The sequence below is a fragment of the Episyrphus balteatus genome, chromosome 3 (genome assembly GCF_945859705.1).
Source record: "Episyrphus balteatus chromosome 3, idEpiBalt1.1, whole genome shotgun sequence".
NCBI lineage: Eukaryota > Metazoa > Arthropoda > Insecta > Diptera > Syrphidae > Episyrphus > Episyrphus balteatus.
In genome coordinates this window covers 105,955,003-105,976,181 of record NC_079136.1, presented here as the reverse complement: position 1 = coordinate 105,976,181, position 21,179 = coordinate 105,955,003, and the positions used below count along the sequence as shown (strand labels likewise).

Below are 21,179 nucleotides of genomic sequence, written 5' to 3'. Positions count from 1 at the left end.
GTTTAAAAATTTATTGAAAATGCCACCAAAAGCGCAAATTACAAATCGTGTTACAAGAAAAACTGCAGCTGAAGGAGAAGAACCGATTGGTTCACAGAATAATCCTGATGCTAACGTAAATGGGGGACAAGAAAACCCTGACCCGCCTCCTTCTGGATCTGGAGCAGGTCGAGTCAATCTTTCACAAGATGAAAATCTTCAGCGTTATATTCATAACATTGTTACGGCTTCTATAGACTTAAGTAGAGCAGAAGATCGTCAGACCAGGCAGGAAGAGTATTAGGTCGAAAGGCAAAGCCTACGACAAGAAATTGTAAAAACAATACAAGAAGGACTTAGAAACATTGTTGCACCTTCACGAGAAGTTGCCAATGACCTTCCTAATGTTCAATTATCTTCAATCCAAAACCAACTAAATACAAGTTCAGGGCAAGATCACGACATAAGGGAAGGTGAGGATACGAACCAAGGTCTTAACCAAAACCTCGAAAACCCAGATCCTAATCAAAACCCAAACCCAATTCTTGATCAAAACCAAGATCAAAATCAAAATCAAAACCGAGTAGTTCAAAATCAAAACCAAAACCAATACCGACACACAAGCGATGCACCTGAAAGCACTCGAGCGGACTTGGAAAATTTTCATCCAAGCGAAAACTTTCAAAATTTTATGAATCAGCTTGACGCCTTGAATATAAATACTGCAGGTCCAAGCAATCGAGGGTCGAATCAAACAACCTGGCATCCTCCAGTTGATTTCAAAAAGTGGAGACTTCAATTCGACAATAATAAGATGTCGGTTGATGATTTCCTTTTCAGGCTAAATCGGTTAAAGATCTGCTATAGGGTGACGTGGGAAGACGTTTTTCTGCATTTCCATGTATTGGTAGCAGGAAGTGTAGAGACTTGGTTCTGGACTTATCTCAAAGCCAACCCAGGTGCCAATTGGCGTCATTTAGAAATGGCTCTTATAGAGACATTCCGGAGTCTTGACACCGACACCGAAATTTCGAGAAAAATGTTTGACCGCCGACAAGGTCAAACAGAAAGTTTCGACGACTTCTACCAAGATATCTTGAGATTAAATTCTAGGTTGAAAGTGCCTAAATCAACCCAAGAAATAATTGAGTTGCTGAAACAAAATGTAAAGAGAAGGACCGGTGAGCTTTTAATAACCTTCTCGACAAAAAGTTTGCCAGAAATGGTCTACGTATGTCGTACCATTGAGAAACGTATGACGCAATACGAAGGCTGGCGATCTAAAATGCTTCCGACTCCAGCATCTAACACGAAACCCAAAGTAAATGAGCTGAACTTGCAAGAGGAAGAACACAATGATTTCGATGCTGTTGAGGCCTTCTCACAGCAAAGAAATTTCACTACCTATACCTGTTGGAACTGCCATGAAAAGGGTCACGGTTATAAAAAGTGTCCTATTCCGCAGAGTAAGTTGCATTGTTACGGATGTGGTTTGGAAAACCATACAACAATTACATGTCCTAAGTGCTCGTTAAACCGAAACCGGGGCAATTCGAACCGGGAGATTTGCCCTCCTCAAGCGAACCCGGAACAGAAACCCCTTTAAAATGTACAAAACAATTACCTATATCAAATTTACCTGACGTACCAAAACCACATAATCTAACCAATACTTTACTACCGGATTTAACTATTTCACCTGCCATATCTAATGAAAATAATTTTAACCTGAAAACAAATACTAATATCCAAATCTTAAAAAGAACCTCAGATAGAATCGAAGATAGCAATGATGAATCATCACCAGATAATAACCTGAATGCGCCAAGTTTGCATGAACGTTTGAAACGATATTATGATGTGCGTGATAGAATTTTCAATACACCTTCCAAGCGTACTCTCAAGCTTAGAGAGAGGTTTAAGAACAAGCGAGAAACACATCGAGCTATCTGTGCTACTAAAATTTGTAATAGTGACGACCCAAGGCCATATGCAACCGTTTCAATCTTTGGCAAGAAAATGCTAGGTCTTTTAGATAGCGGCGCGAGTATTAGCTGCTTAGGAGCCGGATGTCTTGATGTCATTAAGGCAGAGGGCGTTTCTTTTAAACCGTTCAATTCTAAAGTCAAAACAGCTAGTGGTCAGGCCCAAGCTATCATAGGTGAACTCTCAACAGAAGTCACATATAAAGGCGTTTCAAAGCATATTTTGGTGTACCTGGTACCCTCACTAGAACAACCACTATATCTTGGAGTCAATTTTTGGAGATCCTTCGAAATTGCTCCACAGATCATATCAGAAATCTCGACCTCAGTAAGATCTGATGACCCAAATGCCCACGAACTATCAACAAATCAAACCAAGAACCTAGCAGATGTTATTAGCATGTTTCCGTCCGCAGCAAAATTTGGGCTCGGACGAACATCGCTAGAGGAACATATAATAAATACAGGTGATGCTGAGCCCGTGAAACAACGTCATTACCAGGTCTCTCCAGCGGTGCAGGCTCTGATGTATGATGAACTGGATAGGATGCTCAGTTTAGGAGTAATTGAACCAAGTCAAAGTGCGTGGAGCTCTCCTATGGTCCTGGTACGGAAGCCCGGTAAAAATCGGCTGTGCCTTGACTCTAGGAAAGTGAACAAAGCCACAAAGAAAGACGCCTATCCACTTCATCATGTTGACGGCCTGCTTAGTCGGCAGACGAATACGCACTTCATATCCACTGTGGATTTGAAGGACGCATTCTGGCAGATACCCTTGGAGAGAGCTTCAAGGGAAAAGACCGCGTTTACCGTGCCCGGCAGACCCTTATATCAATTCACGGTTATGCCATTTGGCCTTTGTAATGCTGCACAGCGGCTTTGCAGACTTATGGACAAAGTGGTTCCACACGAGTTGAGACAACATGTTTATGTATATTTGGATGATTTGTTGGTAGTCTCGTCAACATTTGAGGAACATATGGAGATCCTTGCTAAGCTAGCAACCCTTTTAAAAAACGCTGGTTTGACTATAAATTTAGCCAAATCTAAATTCTGCTTTAAAGAGCTTAAATTTTTAGGATTTATCGTAGGTGGAGGGTGCGTTCAAACAGATCCAGATAAGGTGGCCGCGATTAGGGACTTTCCCGTACCGAAAACTACCAGACAGGTTAGGCGATTTTTGGGTCTGTCAGGATGGTATCGACGATTCGTCAGCAATTATTCATCCTTAGCTTCTCCACTAACAGATACCTTAAAGAAAGGCAAAGCGTTCAATTTTACGCCTGAGGCGTTAAAAGCATTTCAAGAACTGAAACAGATGTTGATCTCGGCACCAATTCTTATAAACCCTGATTTCAGTAAACCGTTTAAAATTCTTTGCGATGCGTCGACGACCGGAGTGGGCAGTGTGCTATGTCAGGAAGACGAAAACAAAGTAGAAAGGCCCATATACTACTATTCACATAAGCTCACATCGGCCCAACGTAATTATAGTATTACCGAGCTAGAGTGCTTAGCAGCAGTTCTAGGCGTTGAAAAGTTTCGCTCTTACATAGAGGGTCAAGAGTTCACAATAGTGACCGACCATGCGAGCCTGCGTTGGCTCATGAGTCAAAAGGACTTAAGCGGGAGGTTGGCACGGTGGAGTCTCAGACTTCAACGATTTATTTTTGTAATAGAACATAGGAAGGGTACTCAAAATGTAGTACCGGATGCGCTCTCGCGAGTCTACAGTGTCGATGTGATAACATTTACAAAAAATGACACAATGAATCCTTCTGATGTTCTTAGCATTGATCTGGCAGATCCTGCCTTCAAATCTGACGAGTATGTGGGGTTGATAAAAACAATAGAGAAAAATCAAGATCAGCTACCTGATCTTCGCGTTTCAGATAATTTCGTCTACAAGAAAGTAAAACCCTGCACTGGGAATCCTAGAGAAGACGATAACACCTGGAAACTGTGGATCCCATCAATGCTAACATCTCGTTTGGTTTGCCTGGCCCATGATCCTCCTCGAGCTTCGCATGGCGGTATTGCTAAGACGTTGTACCGTCTGCGCGATCGTTTTTACTGGCCTAATATGGCGGCTCAGGTGAAAACGTTTGTCGGAGAATGCAACGTCTGCAAAACCTCTAAAGCAACAAACTCAGTCCTTAGACCACCTATGGGTCAAGCCTTCATAGTTGATAGACCGTTTCAGCACGTATATGTAGACTTTTTAGGACCTTATCCCAGATCAAAAAAAGGTAATACACATATAATAGTGTGCCTTGATCAACTCACTAAATTTGTGTTAGTTAAAGCTCTACGTAAAGCTACAGGAGAGCTTGCTATAAGTTTTTTGGAAGAGGAAGTTTTTTCGATTTTCGGCGTACCCGAATCCCTTATGTCTGACAATGGCAAACAGTTCATCGGTAAGGAATTTTCAAAGTTCCTCACAAGCTATGGCACAAAGCACATAAAAACAGCCGCATATTCACCTCAGGCAAATGCCAGCGAGAGAGTTAACCGCTCGATCCTCGCAGCGATCCGTTCCTATATAGGATCCGACCAATCTAACTGGGACAAACACTTGCTGTCCATAGTAAGCGCACTACGTACGACAATTCATTCGGCGATAGGTATGTCACCTCACGAAGCCCTGTATGGACAAAGTAAGATTGAACATGGGTCGGATTATCAGCTGCTCAAAAAACTTAAGAGTTTAAACAATTCCGAATTCGATGTTTTGCCTAAATCAGCGAAGATGAACATTATACATGATAGGATAAAAGAATCCTTAGCCGAATCGCACAAAAACTATGAAAAATCTTACAATCTTAGAAGCAAAGGTCGACTATACAAAGTAGGACAAAGTGTTTTTAAGCGAAATTTCATCCTTAGCGATGCCACGAAAAATCGTAACGCCAAGTTATGTCCAAAATTTGTACCTGCTATAGTCAAAAAGATAACAGGGAATAGCCTATATGAACTTACAGACTTAAATGGTAATAGCTTAGGTATAGTTCATGCTAAAGATATTCGGGATTAGCAGAGAGAAGAAAGAATCCGAATAAAACAAGCATGTTAACAACAACAAAATTGTCGATTTCTTTCCCATTTCAGGCAAAAGTTGCCAGAAATTGAAAAGTTGTGTGTAAGTCGCCATATAAAACCAACCCCATTGGAAATATTTTTTTTTGTAGCCTCTCATCCACCTTACAATGTGTGCAGTGAACTCTGCCATCAAAAATTCTAATTTCACCTCGTTCGATAATCAGTTATCGAATTATCGTTTCAGTTCCATATTATTCCGAATCAATAATCTCAAGGCGGCCGAGCAAATTATACTCGGATCACGCACTACTTCTTTCTTTCCGAATTTCATCATCTTCCTGTGCGGACCTCATTGTGATTAGCTATCATTATCATTATCATATTATCTGAAATCACGTTTTTTTTATTATATATAGTGCTATCAAGCCAGTGCACTTCAATTAACTTAAATTTTAAAAAACCTAGAAGGTTAAGTTATTCTGTACTTTTGTATAGAATTCTCGTCAATTAAAATAGACGACACAACGTAACAAAGTACAGAAAAGTTCTTTATTTAAAAGAAAGTTCCAACTTATCCCACGAGGACCTAACCCAGTAAACACATGTAAGATATAGTTGAAAGCCAAAGTTTATTTTTTTTTGTTTTACGTTCCCTATCGCTAGAACGATGTTAATTTTTTTTTTTAATAATTGTTTCTGAAGTGTTGACTGTGAGTCTACCCCTTCTAGAGTGCTGTGGGCACGTGATAGGTCACAGTTTGTTACAAAGAACAGGAGGAGATTCCAAAATCGTCTAATTATAACGATAAAATCGTTTATCGAAAACTAAAAAGGTAAATTATTGTGGTCCTGACCTAACCTTATAATTTACCATTACTATTTTTCTATGTTTTAGAAACCTTGTTTGCGCGAGTGTGTGTAGTACACCTGCTAACTTGCGTTTTAGAACGCGTCACATAACCCATGTGTGACGTCATCGTCGCACATGGGCTCAGAAAGCGAACGCAGTAGCAAAAGAAAAGTACCGATACCGATAAGAATCCACGCCGCCGCTTGCTTTTGTTCACAAGCCTCTGACAAGGTTTTCAAAATAGTATTGCCTTGTTAATTATCAAAAACCACATTTAACCTCGCTAACAAGGCCAAGCCGACATCGACAACTACTGCGCCCACCATTATAAATTACCCTTCCCAGCATCCCAGCATCCCAGCTTCCCAGCATCCCAGCATCCCAGCATCCCAGCATCCCAGCATCCCAGCATCCCAACATCCATTAAGCAAATTCAACACCCACCACGAACCAGCAACGATCATCGACTAAAGTCGTCATGATATTTTTTTTTATTGAGTTTAAGCCAGAAAATGTAAATTACTCAAATGTTAAGAAATCCTAAACACTCAAGTTAAGTATTCTAATTTTTTTTGTTTTTGCTCTCAATTTCGATTACCCCATTCACACATATGAAATATTTCTTTTTTTATCCTAAAGTGTATTTAGCAAGCGAAAGCTTAAAAGAGTTAGAAAAAGCTAACTCAAACTAAACCTTCGGATCATACCCCCCCAACAAGTCGTGCGCACAACTTCACAGGAGGAGAAAATCCGGTGAGTCATTTTTACTTATTCTATATAAAAAAAATATGCATATAAAGAAATATCATCATATGAGTGAACTAGAGCATTGCCTCCCATGTTAACTTTTATAAGAGAAATAATAACGGTAAATTCATATATTAATTGAGTGATTACGATTTTACCTAGATTTTAATGATAACTATCATAAGATCATAATTTCGCATGAGAGAAAGAGGGTCAATGACCCAACAGCTGATTAGCTATTTATTTTGAATTCATTTTCTATTTTTTTTTTTTTTGTTGCTTACTTGAATCTGAAATTATATAATGAACCATAGTCGTTGATTTTGAAATTAATTATGAAAAATGAAACCAAAACTAAACTTAAAAACTAAACTTAAAATTAAAATTGAATAGATTAAGAATTTTATAAATTAACATTTTAAATAAAATCATAATATGATGAAACATTACAAAACAAATTTTTGAGCTTTAATGATAATTAATATGATGCCTGTTTAGAAGTTTTGTTTAGGGTGTTTAGAGAGGGTGTAGATTTTAAGGGATGGTTTCGACGGCAAAGATGAGTCTGACATAAACTTTTGTTAGACTTTGCGTTAGGGGCTATCGTGAGAATTTATGAGTGGTACGGTAGCCATGGAGTTGGTACTTATTGTAGTCAACAGCGGGAGGGTCTCACTCCGGAACTAATACCATCTACAGTTCCCATAAAGAAGTGTTGTTGTTAGAGTTGATATTATTTGTAGATTAGTTTATGATCATTATTAATAGGCATGATATATGTACGGCAGTCCAGTGGCGTTTGCAAGGACCCACCCCTCCGACGAGAATAGCCCAATGGCCAAAGCAAGCATGCCTAACCGCATTCGCAGACTGGACAACCTACTTCGCATTCACTTGTGTCTTTGTGTTTCCTGTGGATCAAAGGGACAAGTGAAGATGCTGGACATCGCACCTTTGTGAAGTAGGAACAACAGTTCCGTTACACCTTTTCTAGAAAAAGCTTTTGGTATCGAGCTATGAAGAAGGGATGAGGACTTTGAAGCTGTCCGTAGCACTAAAGTCAACGAAACAACCCAAAAACCACAATAAGACCCTATAAACAAAATGTGCATTTCAGTTAATATGGAAAAATCTAACAACAAAAGAAGCTCCACCTAGGATTTGATGCAGTTTTTAAGAGGGGTTTATTTTCAGTATGAATCTCAGTTAACGTAATTTTTTGTTGGGTGGGACATCCGCTATTTAAAAAATCGCGTTACTCTCAATATCTCGAAAACGACTTGTTGCACAAAAAATTCGCTGATTTTTTCGGTTTGCAAATACAATTATCTTTCTTTCTCCCATATCTCATTTCCTAATGCGAGCTACACTTTCTGAGTTACATCGCGGTAAAACCTGTGTTTTTTAATGTTTTTTATTTCCGAAAAAGTTATGTTGGTAAAAAATTATAGCATAGCTTATTAATGAAAAAAAAGTCACTTACTTTAATCAAAACATACGCACGACAAGTTCTAAGTAAGATTAACATGGACCATAACTTGGTTGCAGTTATTGAAGTAAAATTGATAAAATTAGATTGCCCTAGCAATGTTATTGACATTATTCTAATTGAATCATTTATTTGCAAAACATGATAAGTCCACTTTTTTTCAAAATTCGTTTTTTTGACTAAATTTGTACTCCAGGGATAACCACGTCTGTTTTTAAAATATGAAGTATCTACTCCATCTATATCCGATTTTACAGCTACGCGAAATATTTTTTTAGTATCAAAAACAGAATAAGTCCCGGACTTATCATCTTTTGAAAATAAACAACAGCTTCTTTTTGTGTAAATGGTATATTAGATTAATGGCTGAAAATCTTAAGTTTAAAGCTATTTTAAAGTTAAATAAGCAGTCCGGACATTGTATTTTATTCTCAAATACAATTGTTTGATAGACTGGGGCTAGAAGCAAACTTGCATATCCATTTAAAAACTAATTTCACATCCGTTTATTTTCAAAGTATGATAAGTCCAAAAGCGTTTTTATTTTTTATCTTTTGAGCTATCGCTCCAAAAATTAAAAACGAAACGGTATTTTGTAGCTAGGCAAGAGTTCTACAGAATATATTTTTTATAAATTTTTCTACGCATATCAAAAGAAAATAGAACGTTTTTTTCTTCTCCTGAAAAATTTAAAATCATGGACTTATCATGTTTTGCAAATAAATGATTCAATTATTCTAATGTCAGCAAACTAACTAACGTTATTAAAAAAAATATTATCACTATCATTTTTCATTTTAAAGGTGAAATAAATTTGTGTTTTGGGTTAATAGATTTGCTAAAAGTTTAAATAGTTTGCTTTAGTTTAATTATATTTGCTTTTGGGTTTAATTGATTTGCTTTTAGTTTAATTATATTTGCTAAAAGGTGAAATATATTTGCTAAAAGGTGAAATATATTTGTGAAAGGTGAAACTAATTTGTGTTTAGTTTAAATAAAAGTGCGAATGCTATAGTAAGTATGCAGTGAATTTGTCATCAGTAATTGGATTTCTAACGATCCCCAATGCAGCATCGTGTTTGGTATTCAACAGAAACGAAATAAAACACAATGATATTTTTCGAATAAAGTTCTTTCTTCCATCAATTCGATTAACAATCCAAGTAATTTCATCCTTTAGCTAAGGTTCAATTTTATTCGCCACCAATTCTTCTCCCCCAATAAGTTCACATTCAGAAAATTCATTCTTGATGCCCTCAACTAATAGAGTCTCAATTTGGGTATCATAAACGGCAACAAGTTCATCATCATCACTTTTAGTTTCAAATTCAGCTTTGTTTTCGTAATATCGCTGATGGAATACAACACCACATTTTTTACCTAAATCAACAATCTCATTGTGATATTTTTCGAAATTCGCTGCTGCTATTTTAGGTATTTGTTGTTGTTGATGTCTTATTTGTTTGTCTTTAAGTACGATGGTTTTTTGCAGCACTTCTATTTTTTTCATTAACTCCTCAATTGACGTCATTTTTGCTCTTTTTTTTTATTGTTTTTTTTTTTTTGAAGTTATTATTATTACTCCAGTCAAAGCGTCATTTGACCTTGCGATGAGAGGCACTGTCTGTTTTTATTTCATGGATCGATGGGGGTATATTTAAAAGGCTTAAACCCAATTTCTCACCACCTGATCATTCTTTTTAGCGGAGTTATTCACAAAAATGCATTTTTTGGGATATTTTACTTCTAAGCTAATATCTTTGCTCCAGATTATCGCAGACCAAAAAATAAACATACATTCTCTTCCTTATAATATTTTCTATCGTTGTATGTAATTTCATTGTATTTGAGTGAGTAAATATAAAATGGCAGCCATTTAAAGTCAAATTCTTGTTGTTAAAAAACACATTTTTGTCATTATTTCGAAAAAAGTTTATATCATGATTGACATTTTTCTAACCTATTTTGTAGTCCTGTTCATGTCCTGTATTTTACAGAAAAAATGAGCTCTTTATCACCAAAGATGGCCGAGCTATTGATAAATGAACGCATGCAAAACCGGTGCGAAAACACCCAAAAATATCGTTTTTTGGGAATAACTCGACTTCAGAATGTCCTACGGCAAAAAATAAAGCAATGAATTGTTCGTTACAACATTTTCTATCAATTTAGTGCACAATCTTTTTGTTGAAACAAATAAAAAATAAGTAATATTAAGTCAAAGTCGTTTTTTTTGTTTAGCAAACTCTTGCCTTATTATTTTGCAAACGGTGCGAGTATTGGCTAAGAAAATAAAATATTATTGTAGTCCTTTAAATTATCTACAATTTAAAAAAAAAATTAGCTCTCTACGACCCACACGAGCCGAGAAATTAATTTTTTAAAAAAGGTCCAAATGACCAACGAAAAAACATAAGACAAATTCTCTTATAACAAGAAACAATGAAAACAACCCTCTCACTGAGAACTAGTATTCGAATCATAAACAAGGGAAATTTTTTTGAATTTTCGTACGGATTAATGCTTTCTTAAAATTATAATAACTCGGCTCCCGTGGGTCGTAGAAAGCTAAATTTTTTTTTTAAATGTAGATAATTTAAAGGACTACAATAATTATTTATTTTCTTAGCCAATATTCGCACCGTTTGCAAAATAATAAGGCAAGAGTTTGCTAAACAAAAAAACGACTTTGACTTAATATTACTTATTTTTTATTTGTTTCAACAAAAAGATTGTGCACTAAATTGATAGAAAATGTTGTAACGAACAATTCATTGCTTTATTTTTTGCCGTAGGACATTCTGAAGTCGAGTTATTCCCAAAAAACGATATTTTTGGGTGTTTTCGCACCGGTTTTGCATGCGTTCATTTATCAATAGCTCGGCCATCTTTGGTGATAAAGAGCTCATTTTTTCTGTAAAATGCAGGACATGAGCAGGACTACAAAATAGATTAGAAAAATGTCAATCATGATATAAGCTTTTTTCGAAATAATGACAAAAATGTGTTTTTTAACAACAAGAATTTGACTTTAAATGGCTGCCATTTTATATTTACTCACTCAAATACAATGAAATTACATACAACGATAGAAAATATTATAAGGAAGAGAATGTATGTTTATTTTTTGGTCTGCGATAATCTGGAGCAAAGATATTAGCTTAGAAGTAAAATATCCCAAAAAATGCATTTTTGTGAATAACTCCGCTAAAAAGAATGATCAGGTGGTGAGAAATTGGGTTTAAGTCTTTTAAATATACTCCCATCGATCCATGAAATAAAAACAGACAGTGCCTCTCATCGCAAGGTGAGGCCCTTTTTTCCGACGCTTTGACTGGAGTATATTATTTCAGGAGGCACTTTTTTTTACTTAAAGTTGTCTTTTTTTTATATAATATGTTTTTGTATCTTCGGATACAATACTAAAACGAATTACTAAAGCACAACTTTGATTACTTTTTAGAGTTTTTTTTTTATATCAGAAATTGCACTTTTTTTTTTGTTTGTTTGTTTGTTTGTTTGTTTTTTGTTTTTAACGTCACTTTTTTTGTAAGTTCTTTTTTATTTCTTTTTCTTTCTTCGGAAAGAAAAAGCCCCGACTGCGCCAGTTGAGTAATAATTATTAAAATCAAACAAATTGTTTGGTGGTGGTCTTAAGACTAACTTTATTATTGCCTATTCTTAACATTTATTATTAATACTGATTTAGCAAAAGAGGTTCATCGACGCAATTGCTGCAATAGCAGCACGGAATTAGTCAGCACCTTGCAATTAATTTATTATAAATTGTAAGTAGGGCTTTCTACTTCCGTTGCTGTGGTTGCAGAATAGAGTTCGAAACCTCTTGAGCTAAATGTGGGGTAGATGATACATAAAGGTGAATGCCTTGATGTAACATGCGCGCACTAATGTGATTTTGGATACCCTTAATATGTATGTATATTACACTGATTAAAAAAATTTTTTTTGTTCAAAGTTATACCGAAAATATTGTTGGAAATGACGAAAAAAAAATACTGTAAGAATTTCAGCATTAAACATTAATGTCGAATTCCTTTCAATGTAAAAATCGAATTTTCGGCGATCTCGAAGCGAATTTTTTCTGAAAATCGTGTTCCATAGAAAAAAAATTCGCCTCAAACGAAGCAGAATTCGAATTTTTTTTAATCCCTCTTTTTTGAAAGATTTACACGGATTTGCACACACACTTGGAACATTTGACATTTCTCAAACGTCAAGCTGGAAGTTTTCTTCTTGTTATTTGTTTATTTGGAACACCAACTTCAAATAAAGTGTAAATTATAATCGTATACGGTGTTTTATTGCGGAAAAATATGAAATAAATAAAAAAAAACAATGTGCGATCAAAATATATTTTTTCCTGGCATACTTCTTGTGAAAAAGTGCAATTACTGTGAATTTTCTTCCCGTGAATGTCTTCAGGAAATTTTTTCTCTGTAAAACCAAAACATACGGCTAAAATAATTAACCTTCTACTTCATCTTCACTCAGATCTTAATAGTATTAGACCAGTGCCGATGCCTTCAAAAACATTAAAAAGTACAAAAAAATCATAGTAGGATGAAACCCATTGGAAAAGGAGGGGAATATGATAAGAATGAAAGGAAAAATAAATTACGGGCGAGCCGAGTTCGGGAAGTGGGTGGGTTGAGTTTTTAATGGTAAAAAATGGTATATCTCAATTTCCGGCAAAACTACAAATCCTATAGAAAAAAGTTGTATGACAAAGTTGTAGGTAATAAAAAGATCTACAACTTATGTATCAACAATTTTTTCACATAACCTCAAAATTTATGTGAAAAATTCAAAAAACCGAGTTTTTGGTTTTTTATTTTTATCTTTTTCAAAAACAAAAATTTTTCTACGAAATTTGGTGAAAACTTACCTTATTATGTCCCAAATACACTGTAATTTATTTGATTTAAAATATTAATTTGTTCACCGTATTTTGACTTAATACCAAAAAAACACCCTAATTTTCAATCGAAAATTCACGTGTCAAAATATCAGCTTTTTTCAAAAAGTCGGTGGGCATTTCGTTCGTTAAAATGTCTATTTTCTGATGGTGTAAAAAAAATTGTACATTAGTATACTATAGAACATGTTCTAGTAAAATTAAAAAAATGAAAAAAGCTTGAATTCGACAAAAAAATTTTATCATTGTTTACAATTTTGGCCTATTTATTCAAATTTACACTTTAATAACTCAAAAAACGTAAGATTTCATGTAACATTGATTAATCTTACGTTTTTTGAGTTATTAAAGTGTAAATTTGAATAAATAGGCCAAAATTGTAAACAATGATAAAATTTTTTTGTCGAATTCAAGCTTTTTTCATTTTTTTAATTTTACTAGAACATGTTCTATAGTTTACTAATGTACAATTTTTTTTACACCATCAGAAAATAGACATTTTAACGAACGAAATGCCCACCGACTTTTTGAAAAAAGCTGATATTTTGACACGTGAATTTTCGATTGAAAATTAGGGTGTTTTTTTGGTATTAATTCAAAATACGGTGAACAAATTAATATTTTAAATCAAATAAATTACAGTGTATTTGGGACATAATAAGGTAAGTTTTCACCAAATTTCGTAGAAAAATTTTTGTTTTTGAAAAAGATAAAAATAAAAAACCAAAAACTCGGTTTTTTGAATTTTTCACATAAATTTTGAGGTTATGTGAAAAAATTGTTGATACAAAAGTTGTAGATCTTTTTATTACCTACAACTTTGTCATACAACTTTTTTCTATAGGATTTGTAGTTTTGCCGGAAATTGAGATATACCATTTTTTACCATTAAAAACTCAACCCACCCACTTCCCGAACTCGGCTCGCCCGTAATTTATTTTTCCTTTAATTTTCATCATATTCACCTCCTTTTCCAATGGGTTTCATTCTACTATGATTTTTTTTGGTTTCAAAAATTATCGACCCTGGTCTATATCTCCAATTTCCTATTGATTTTGATAAAATTAAATTAATATTACCTAAGGAAATAAACAAAATTATTGATTTGATTTCAGCTTGACGTTCGTGTAAAAATTATTGTCAAATAACACACATACAATCGCAAAAAGAATTCGGTTAGTTTTCATGTTCCTTTTTAACACCAAAAATTCGATTTTTTTGAGGCGATTCAAAAAATTGAAAGGAATTCGACATAAGTACCGCCTCATCGCAAATTTCTATTTCCCATATGATTTACATTAGAAAGATTGTGTTTTTGAGTTTGGAATTTTATAGCTTTTTAACGGTTCGTCAAAAAGGCTAGATTTAATCATTTTCTTGTATAAAATTGAACGCTCTACAACATTTAGAGCATTTATAACATTTAAAAAAAACTGACGCGAAAAATTAATTAAAATAATTTTTAGTTGAAAAAATGAATAATTTGAACTTATTGAAAAATTCTAATTTAATAGTATTAGGGGTTTGAGAGTTATATAAAAGGATCTGTGAAGCCAAAACACAACATAGAATACAAATATGTATTCGAAAAGTTTGCCAAATTTTTTGAAAAACCTAAAAGTTTCGTCAAAAAAATTTTAAAAAATGAAGAAAAAATTGCATATTATATTTTAAAGTTGAATAACTTCGAAACGGGGGAGTTTATCAAAAAAAATTATTAAGAGCTTTTTTGTAGAGCCTTTTTGATGAACTGTTAAAAAGTTATAAAATTCCAAACTCAAAAACACAATCTTTCCTATGTAAATCACATGGAAATATAAATTTGCAATGCGGCGGTACTTAATGTTAATACAGTAGGTGGCCACATGATTATGACCGATGAAAATTTTCACAAATTTTTTACGCTAAAAACTAATTTTGTTTTATTTTTTCTGTACAGTAATTATTATTACGGCTTTCTACTATAACGCTAGAGTGTCACGTACTTCCTAACTAAGAAAAATTAAAGAATAAACAGGCTTGGTAATTTTCCAGGGATGAATTCCACAAATAACGCTCTTTGGGGGTTTTTAGCGAAATGCTGCAGAAAACCTCATACCAACTGGTGGAAAAGCTTAGAGGTGAGCTGCTGAATCATTACAAGAACGGAACAACAGCTCATTCAGCCGCTCACCTCTAAGCTTTTCCACCAGTTGGTATGAGGTTTTCTGCAGCATTTCGCTAAAAACCCTCAAATCACGAGATTTAGAATAAATCACGAGATTTATTCTAAATCTACTTATCTAAACAATAAATCACGAGATTTATTCTAAATCTACTTATATAAATCTCGGATTTAAGGTAGGTGGAAACGTAGTATTACACAGCGTAATTAATTGGTTTAAAACACCTATACTACATGGTAAGAAACCACAGATTTTGCAATAATACCTGTTAGTCCGTTTTCGTAGTCTCCTTTCAAAATACCAGCATATGAGCTATCTTTTTGCCTCTCATTATTTTCTATGATAATCGGTGTTGATTTGTTTGGACTCTCAGTAAAATTCAATTCTAAAAAATGTTAGTTTTATTTTTTTTTTTTATTCTGAACGTATACCAAATTTCATACCAATCACACCCTCAAGAGTGTTTCTAAGGTCATGAGCACGAATCAATTTGCAACTTCCTCCAATTGCATTACTAAAGTCGTAAATATACAGAAAACCATCCTCGCAGGCCACCATTAACTTAATTTCCTTTCCGAACTTGGTTAAGCCACAAATATGCTTTAGACCTGGTTGCGATAGAACTGCCGTCGAAAATGCCCGATTCTGATTAAGAACGTTGGAGACCTGGCTAGGAAAGTACGTAGAGATAGTTTTTGTAAGGTAACCGGACCAACTATCTATTTCTGTGTTATTTGTCGTACTTATATCTTCCAATGTAGGATTATTAACCGCTTTAATTTCTAGCACCGGACGATGTTCGGCCAAACTGACCTCCTTTGTGTCAATTTTGAATATATGAATTGTTTCCTTATTAGAACTTACACACAGGAAGTCTGCATGAGCGCTAAACACTAGAGACTCAATCCGCACATATCGTTTCATTCCTCGTCTAAACTCTTGAACTCGTTGGCCGTTCTTCACACAAAACACTCGGATAACAGTTCCTCTTTCTGAGGCAGTAGCAATGAGCATTCCGGTAGGAGAAAAACATATCGCCGACAAAAGTGTTTTATGAGCTTGTATTGTCAAGCCCTCTTTAAGTTCATTCGCTTTAAATATTTGCAGTTCACCCGAAGTACCCGAAACAGGATAAGCCAGGTGTGAATTTAATGACAGCGTACAAAGTCCCAGTTCGTTAAGTGAAATATTTTCAATCGATTTCAAAATTTTCATATCTTGGATGTCATGGATGTGTATACTTTCGGCAAGACATACTACCAATCGACACTTATTCATTCGAACACACAAAATAGTAGAAGGATAGACACAATTGCAAATTTCAAGTTTTTTCTTAAAATGTAGCATTTTAAGACAATTTGGTTTATTTTCTGTCACTAATACCATCAAACTGCTGTTAAATAGTCTCTCAACAATTCGAATGTTCTCATTTTCTTTGGAATATATTTCGTCAACACTATCCACAGATGAAATAGTGTACAGACGGAAGCCAGTTTTGCTCAGCACAGATATCGATCTATAAGAAACACAAAATAAAAAAAGAAAATTAAGAAGTGATATCCATATTTGAGAAAATCGAAATTTTTAAATTATTATAAGATTTTTTACATTGGGCGCATCACAAACCTAGTGACTACGCAATACGTAGTCAACTGGTTCTGATTGGCTGAATAAAAAATTAGTTAAAATTTCCCCTCCGACGCACAGTGTGACAATTCGCTCATTTAGCGGAATTAAATTAATAGCGCTCACAGATTATAACTTTTCGAGGATTTTTTTTTTTTTAATTTATAAAAAATATATACAAAATGAAATCTAACAACAATTTTGTTAATTTTGTTTTTCATATTTTTAACCAAAAGAGGGTTAATGGGGGTCAATTTTGGGCAAAAGTGCGATAACTCAGAAGGTGAAAATTTGCAACGGATTCTTGTAGAGGAGTTAAATACAAGCATTTTTTACTACGGAAGAGGGTGTCAATCTTCCACCGTTTAAGAGGGAGGAGGAATTTTCTAAAATATTACTTAAAATAAAGAAAACAATATTTAAAAACGACGGCAACACTTACAGTTATGAATGACACCTTTTTCACACTTACAGTTATGAATGACACCTTTTTCAAAGCCAACATTTTATACTGAATTCTTATTTTTAAATCAAGTTACCTATTATAGTAAGAGTTTTTGAAATATTCGATTTCAAAGTCAAAATGTGGGGAAAAAAGTTAAAAAAAAAAACGCATACAATACTATTTTTTTAAAACTGTGGTGGTCAATACAAAATTGATTGATAAATCCAACTGCCACAATTGATTCATTATCAAACACTAAAAAACATATGCTCCTATGCCTTCTAGTTTTTGAGAAAGTTGAAACATGAGAAAACTACTTTTTTCTCAGATTTTTATTTTCTTTGGCTATTTTCGATAACTTTGGCATTAACAGTGCCGAGATAAAATTCCCATAGCTGAGATAAAATTTTTCGATAATTTGAATGGGAGCTAAAATTTAGCGCGAGCAGCGTACCAGGCTTAAGACTCTCTTCTATCTTAAAAATGTCAGGTTCCACCTCTGAAATACAGACAAGTACTCGGCAACCCTATCCAAATGCTAAAAAAACAATAAAATCGCTTTTTTTTAAGCCAAAATGTATAACTGTGGCAATAAGACAGAGTAGCTTATGTCGACTTAGGGAATTTTTTGAAAATTTCATTTTCAATGTTATTTTTAATTTTAATTGAACTGAGATTTTGTCTCTACATTTAAGCGTGAATTTAAATTTTTGTAATTTTGTTTTTAAATTTAAACTTATATGTAATGAGTAAATGCAGATAAGAGTTGACTGGTTTTCAAATTTTTTTTTTTTTTTGACTTAAGCTACTCTTTCTTATTGCCACAGATTAATATTTGATAGAGTTAAATGCTAAAACATAAAAACAATTATTTTTTTGAAAACTTACCATTGCACAGTGCGGTATTTTGGTATCTCTTTTTAAAGCTAATAACACTGTTTTACAAAAAAAAGGTTTCAAAATATACGCGGGCGGACACCTATCACGTTTTGTAAATTATACCATTTCCGAAAGGCAGAATTGTACATTGAACTCTTATTTTTAAATTAATACATTTCAATCAATTATTTTTGAAATAATCGATTTCAAATACAGGCAAAAAGATTTTTTTTTAAACTCATTGAATAGGTACTATTTTTTTCCAAGCGAATTTTAATACAAAATTAAGAGATTTTTAAAAAACTGCCTCAATTCATTCCTTATCGAACAATGAAAACTGTTTCTATGCCTTCTAGGTTTTCAGAAAATTGAAAAATAAAAAAAAATTTAAAAAAGAAAAATCTTATAAAAAAGTAGTTTTCTTATTTTTCAATTTTCTCAAAACCTAGAAGGCATAGGAACATATAGTTTTCATTGTTCGATAAGAAATTAATTGCGACAGTTTTGAGTTTTCTAAAAATCAGTCAATTTTATATTAAAATTCGGCATCAATCAAATGGGCAAAAATTTGACAAAGGTAGATTTTTTTCAATGGGTGAAGGTCCAAAAAACCGTTTTTTGCTCCAGATTTTGGAAGAGTTAGATACCGTTTTGTAATCAGTGCGACTAGCTTTACAAAACGTTATAGGTCTCCGCTCGCTTATATTTTGAGTGTTACACAGTGTAATTTATTCTTCATTTTGTGTTTGAATCAAGTTATTTCATTGCAATGGGAGGTAGGTTAGGTTAGGTTAGGTTAGGTTAGGTTAGGTTAGGTCAGGTTAGGTTAGGTTAGGTTAGGTCAGGTTAGGTTAGGTTAGGTTAGGTTAGGTTAGGTTAGGTTAGGTTAGGTTAGGTTAGGTTAGGTTAGGTTAGGTTAGGTTAGGTTAGGTTAGGTTAGGTTAGGTTAGGTTAGGTTAGGTTAGGTTAGGTTAGGTTAGGTTAGGTTAGGTTAGGTTAGGTTAGGTTAGGTTAGGTTAGGTTAGGTTAGGTTAGGTTAGGTTAGGTTAGGTTAGGTTAGGTTAGGTTAGGTTAGGTTAGGTTAGGTTAGGTTAGGTTAGGTTAGGTTAGGTTAGGTTAGGTTAGGTTAGGTTAGGTTAGGTTAGGTTAGGTTAGGTTAGGTTAGGTTAGGTTAGGTTAGGTTAGGTTAGGTTAGGTTAGGTTAGGTTAGGTTAGGTTAGGTTAGGTTAGGTTAGGTTAGGTTAGGTTAGGTTAGGTTAGGTTAGGTTAGGTTAGGTTAGGTTAGGTTAGGTTAGGTTAGGTTAGGTTAGGTTAGGTTAGGTTAGGTTAGGTTAGGTTAGGTTAGGTTAGGTTAGGTTAGGTTAGGTTAGGTTAGGTTAGGTTAGGTTAGGTTAGGTTAGGTTAGGTTAGGTTAGGTTAGGTTAGGTTAGGTTAGGTTAGGTTAGGTTAGGTTAGGTTAGGTTAGGTTAGGTTAGGTTAGGTTAGGTTAGGTTAGGTTAGGTTAGGTTAGGTTAGGTTAGGTTAGGTTAGGTTAGGTTAGGTTAGGTTAGGTTAGGTTAGGTTAGGTTAGGTTAGGTTAGGTTAGGTTAGGTTAGGTTAGGTTAGGTTAGGTTAGGTTAGGTTAGGTTAGGTTAGGTTAGGTTAGGTTAGGTTAGGTTAGGTTAGGTTAGGTTAGGTTAGGTTAGGGTAGGTTAGGTTAGGTTAGGTTAGGTTAGGTTAGGTTAGGTTAGGTTAGGTTAGGTTAGGTTAGGTTAGGTTAGGTAGAAATGGCTGTTAGGAAAACGACTGAAACACTTAGACCACTTGTTCTTCAAACTTTAGAACCTTTTATGAAAATAAGCAAAAAAACTTTAATTTTCTTTTTAACAGTTTACAAATTTTATTAACACACAATTTTATTAACACACAATTTTACTAACACAAGTGGAGTTGAAGGTGGTTGGACAGTGAGTGACCATTATTCCGATCGTCCGATCGATAATGAACACTCAGCGCGTGAGACTAAACATTGAACCTTTATTTTAGTATCTTATTTAGTCTGGTCTTACGCAGATGTAGGAGTTGGATGGAAATATGAGTAATGGAAAGGTATAAAAATAGAAAGGTATAAAACCATGATCTTAAACTACTTTTTTGCATATTTCTTGCGACTTTATACATAATTGAATAAATGTTTTTTTTTGCATTCGTAGGGTGATATTTAGACCTTTCCAAAACCGTTATTAAAAATGAAATAAGTTCATTTTAAGCCAATCTATTACAGAAAAGGTAAAAAACCTATTTTTTAATTTTTTTTCAAAACTGTTTTTTAAGTAAAGTTTTATGATCCTTCCAAAAAAAATTTCCCGTTATGATTTTACACTTTTAAGTTTTTTTTTTTTAAAGTTTTTTGTTTTTGTTTTTCTAGGCTTACTTAGTATTTGGGTTATATCTTGAGTAATAAATGACTAATTTGAACAAAAGAACCAGCACCTGAAAGCTGAAATAAGTAAGAAACTCTAGAATAACTTTTCTGGCTAACTCCAGATGTTAAAGTGCAATGTATCAAAACATTTTTTAAAAAAATCTATTTTTTAAAGGAAATTTTCGACAAAAAAAGTTCTTACTGAGAGAAAAAATCTAAATCTTTCGAATCCTCATAGTTTTAAATTTTGCATGTCTAGCACACTTTCTTGTAAAGATAACAAGATACTTTTCTTCAAAATCTATGCATAAGTTGCAAAGCTATGCATAAGTTGCAAAGCTATGACCATTTTTGTAACGATCAAAATGTTTGACTCTTTTTACTACTTTTTGAGTTTTTGTCTATAACTTGAAAAGCAAGCCGAATTTGAAAATTTGTATTAAGTAATTTTTTGTAGATAATTAAATTTCCTATCGATATGCAATCCTTTTAAAAAAATTTTGAAATGCAAATGTTGCAAACAACTTAAGAAAAGCTATTCAAAAAAGAGAGAAAAAACGACATTTTTAATGTTTCTACTAAATAGTCCATTTTTATCCTTTGAGTATTTATGGATATTGGACATGTAACGGAGT

General features: G+C 33.9%; 1 protein-coding gene across 7 annotated transcripts in view; it reads right to left on the bottom strand.

Annotated features, from left to right (window-relative positions):
- LOC129914456 (WD repeat domain phosphoinositide-interacting protein 1) overlaps nucleotides 1-21,179 on the bottom strand; it is a 138,824-nt gene that overhangs the window by 70,246 nt on the left and 47,399 nt on the right. For 6 of the 7 annotated variants that reach the window (XM_055993719.1, XM_055993720.1, XM_055993724.1 and 3 more), the window contains exons 2-3: nucleotides 15,634-16,706; nucleotides 15,456-15,575 (exon numbers count right to left, since the gene is read on the bottom strand). In XM_055993719.1, coding sequence (XP_055849694.1) covers nucleotides 15,456-15,575; nucleotides 15,634-16,706 — 1,193 coding nt within the window. Of the gene's footprint in view, nucleotides 1-15,455; nucleotides 15,576-15,633; nucleotides 16,707-18,149; nucleotides 18,308-21,179 lie in introns of those variants that run through there. The other variant, XM_055993721.1, reaches the window with a different exon arrangement.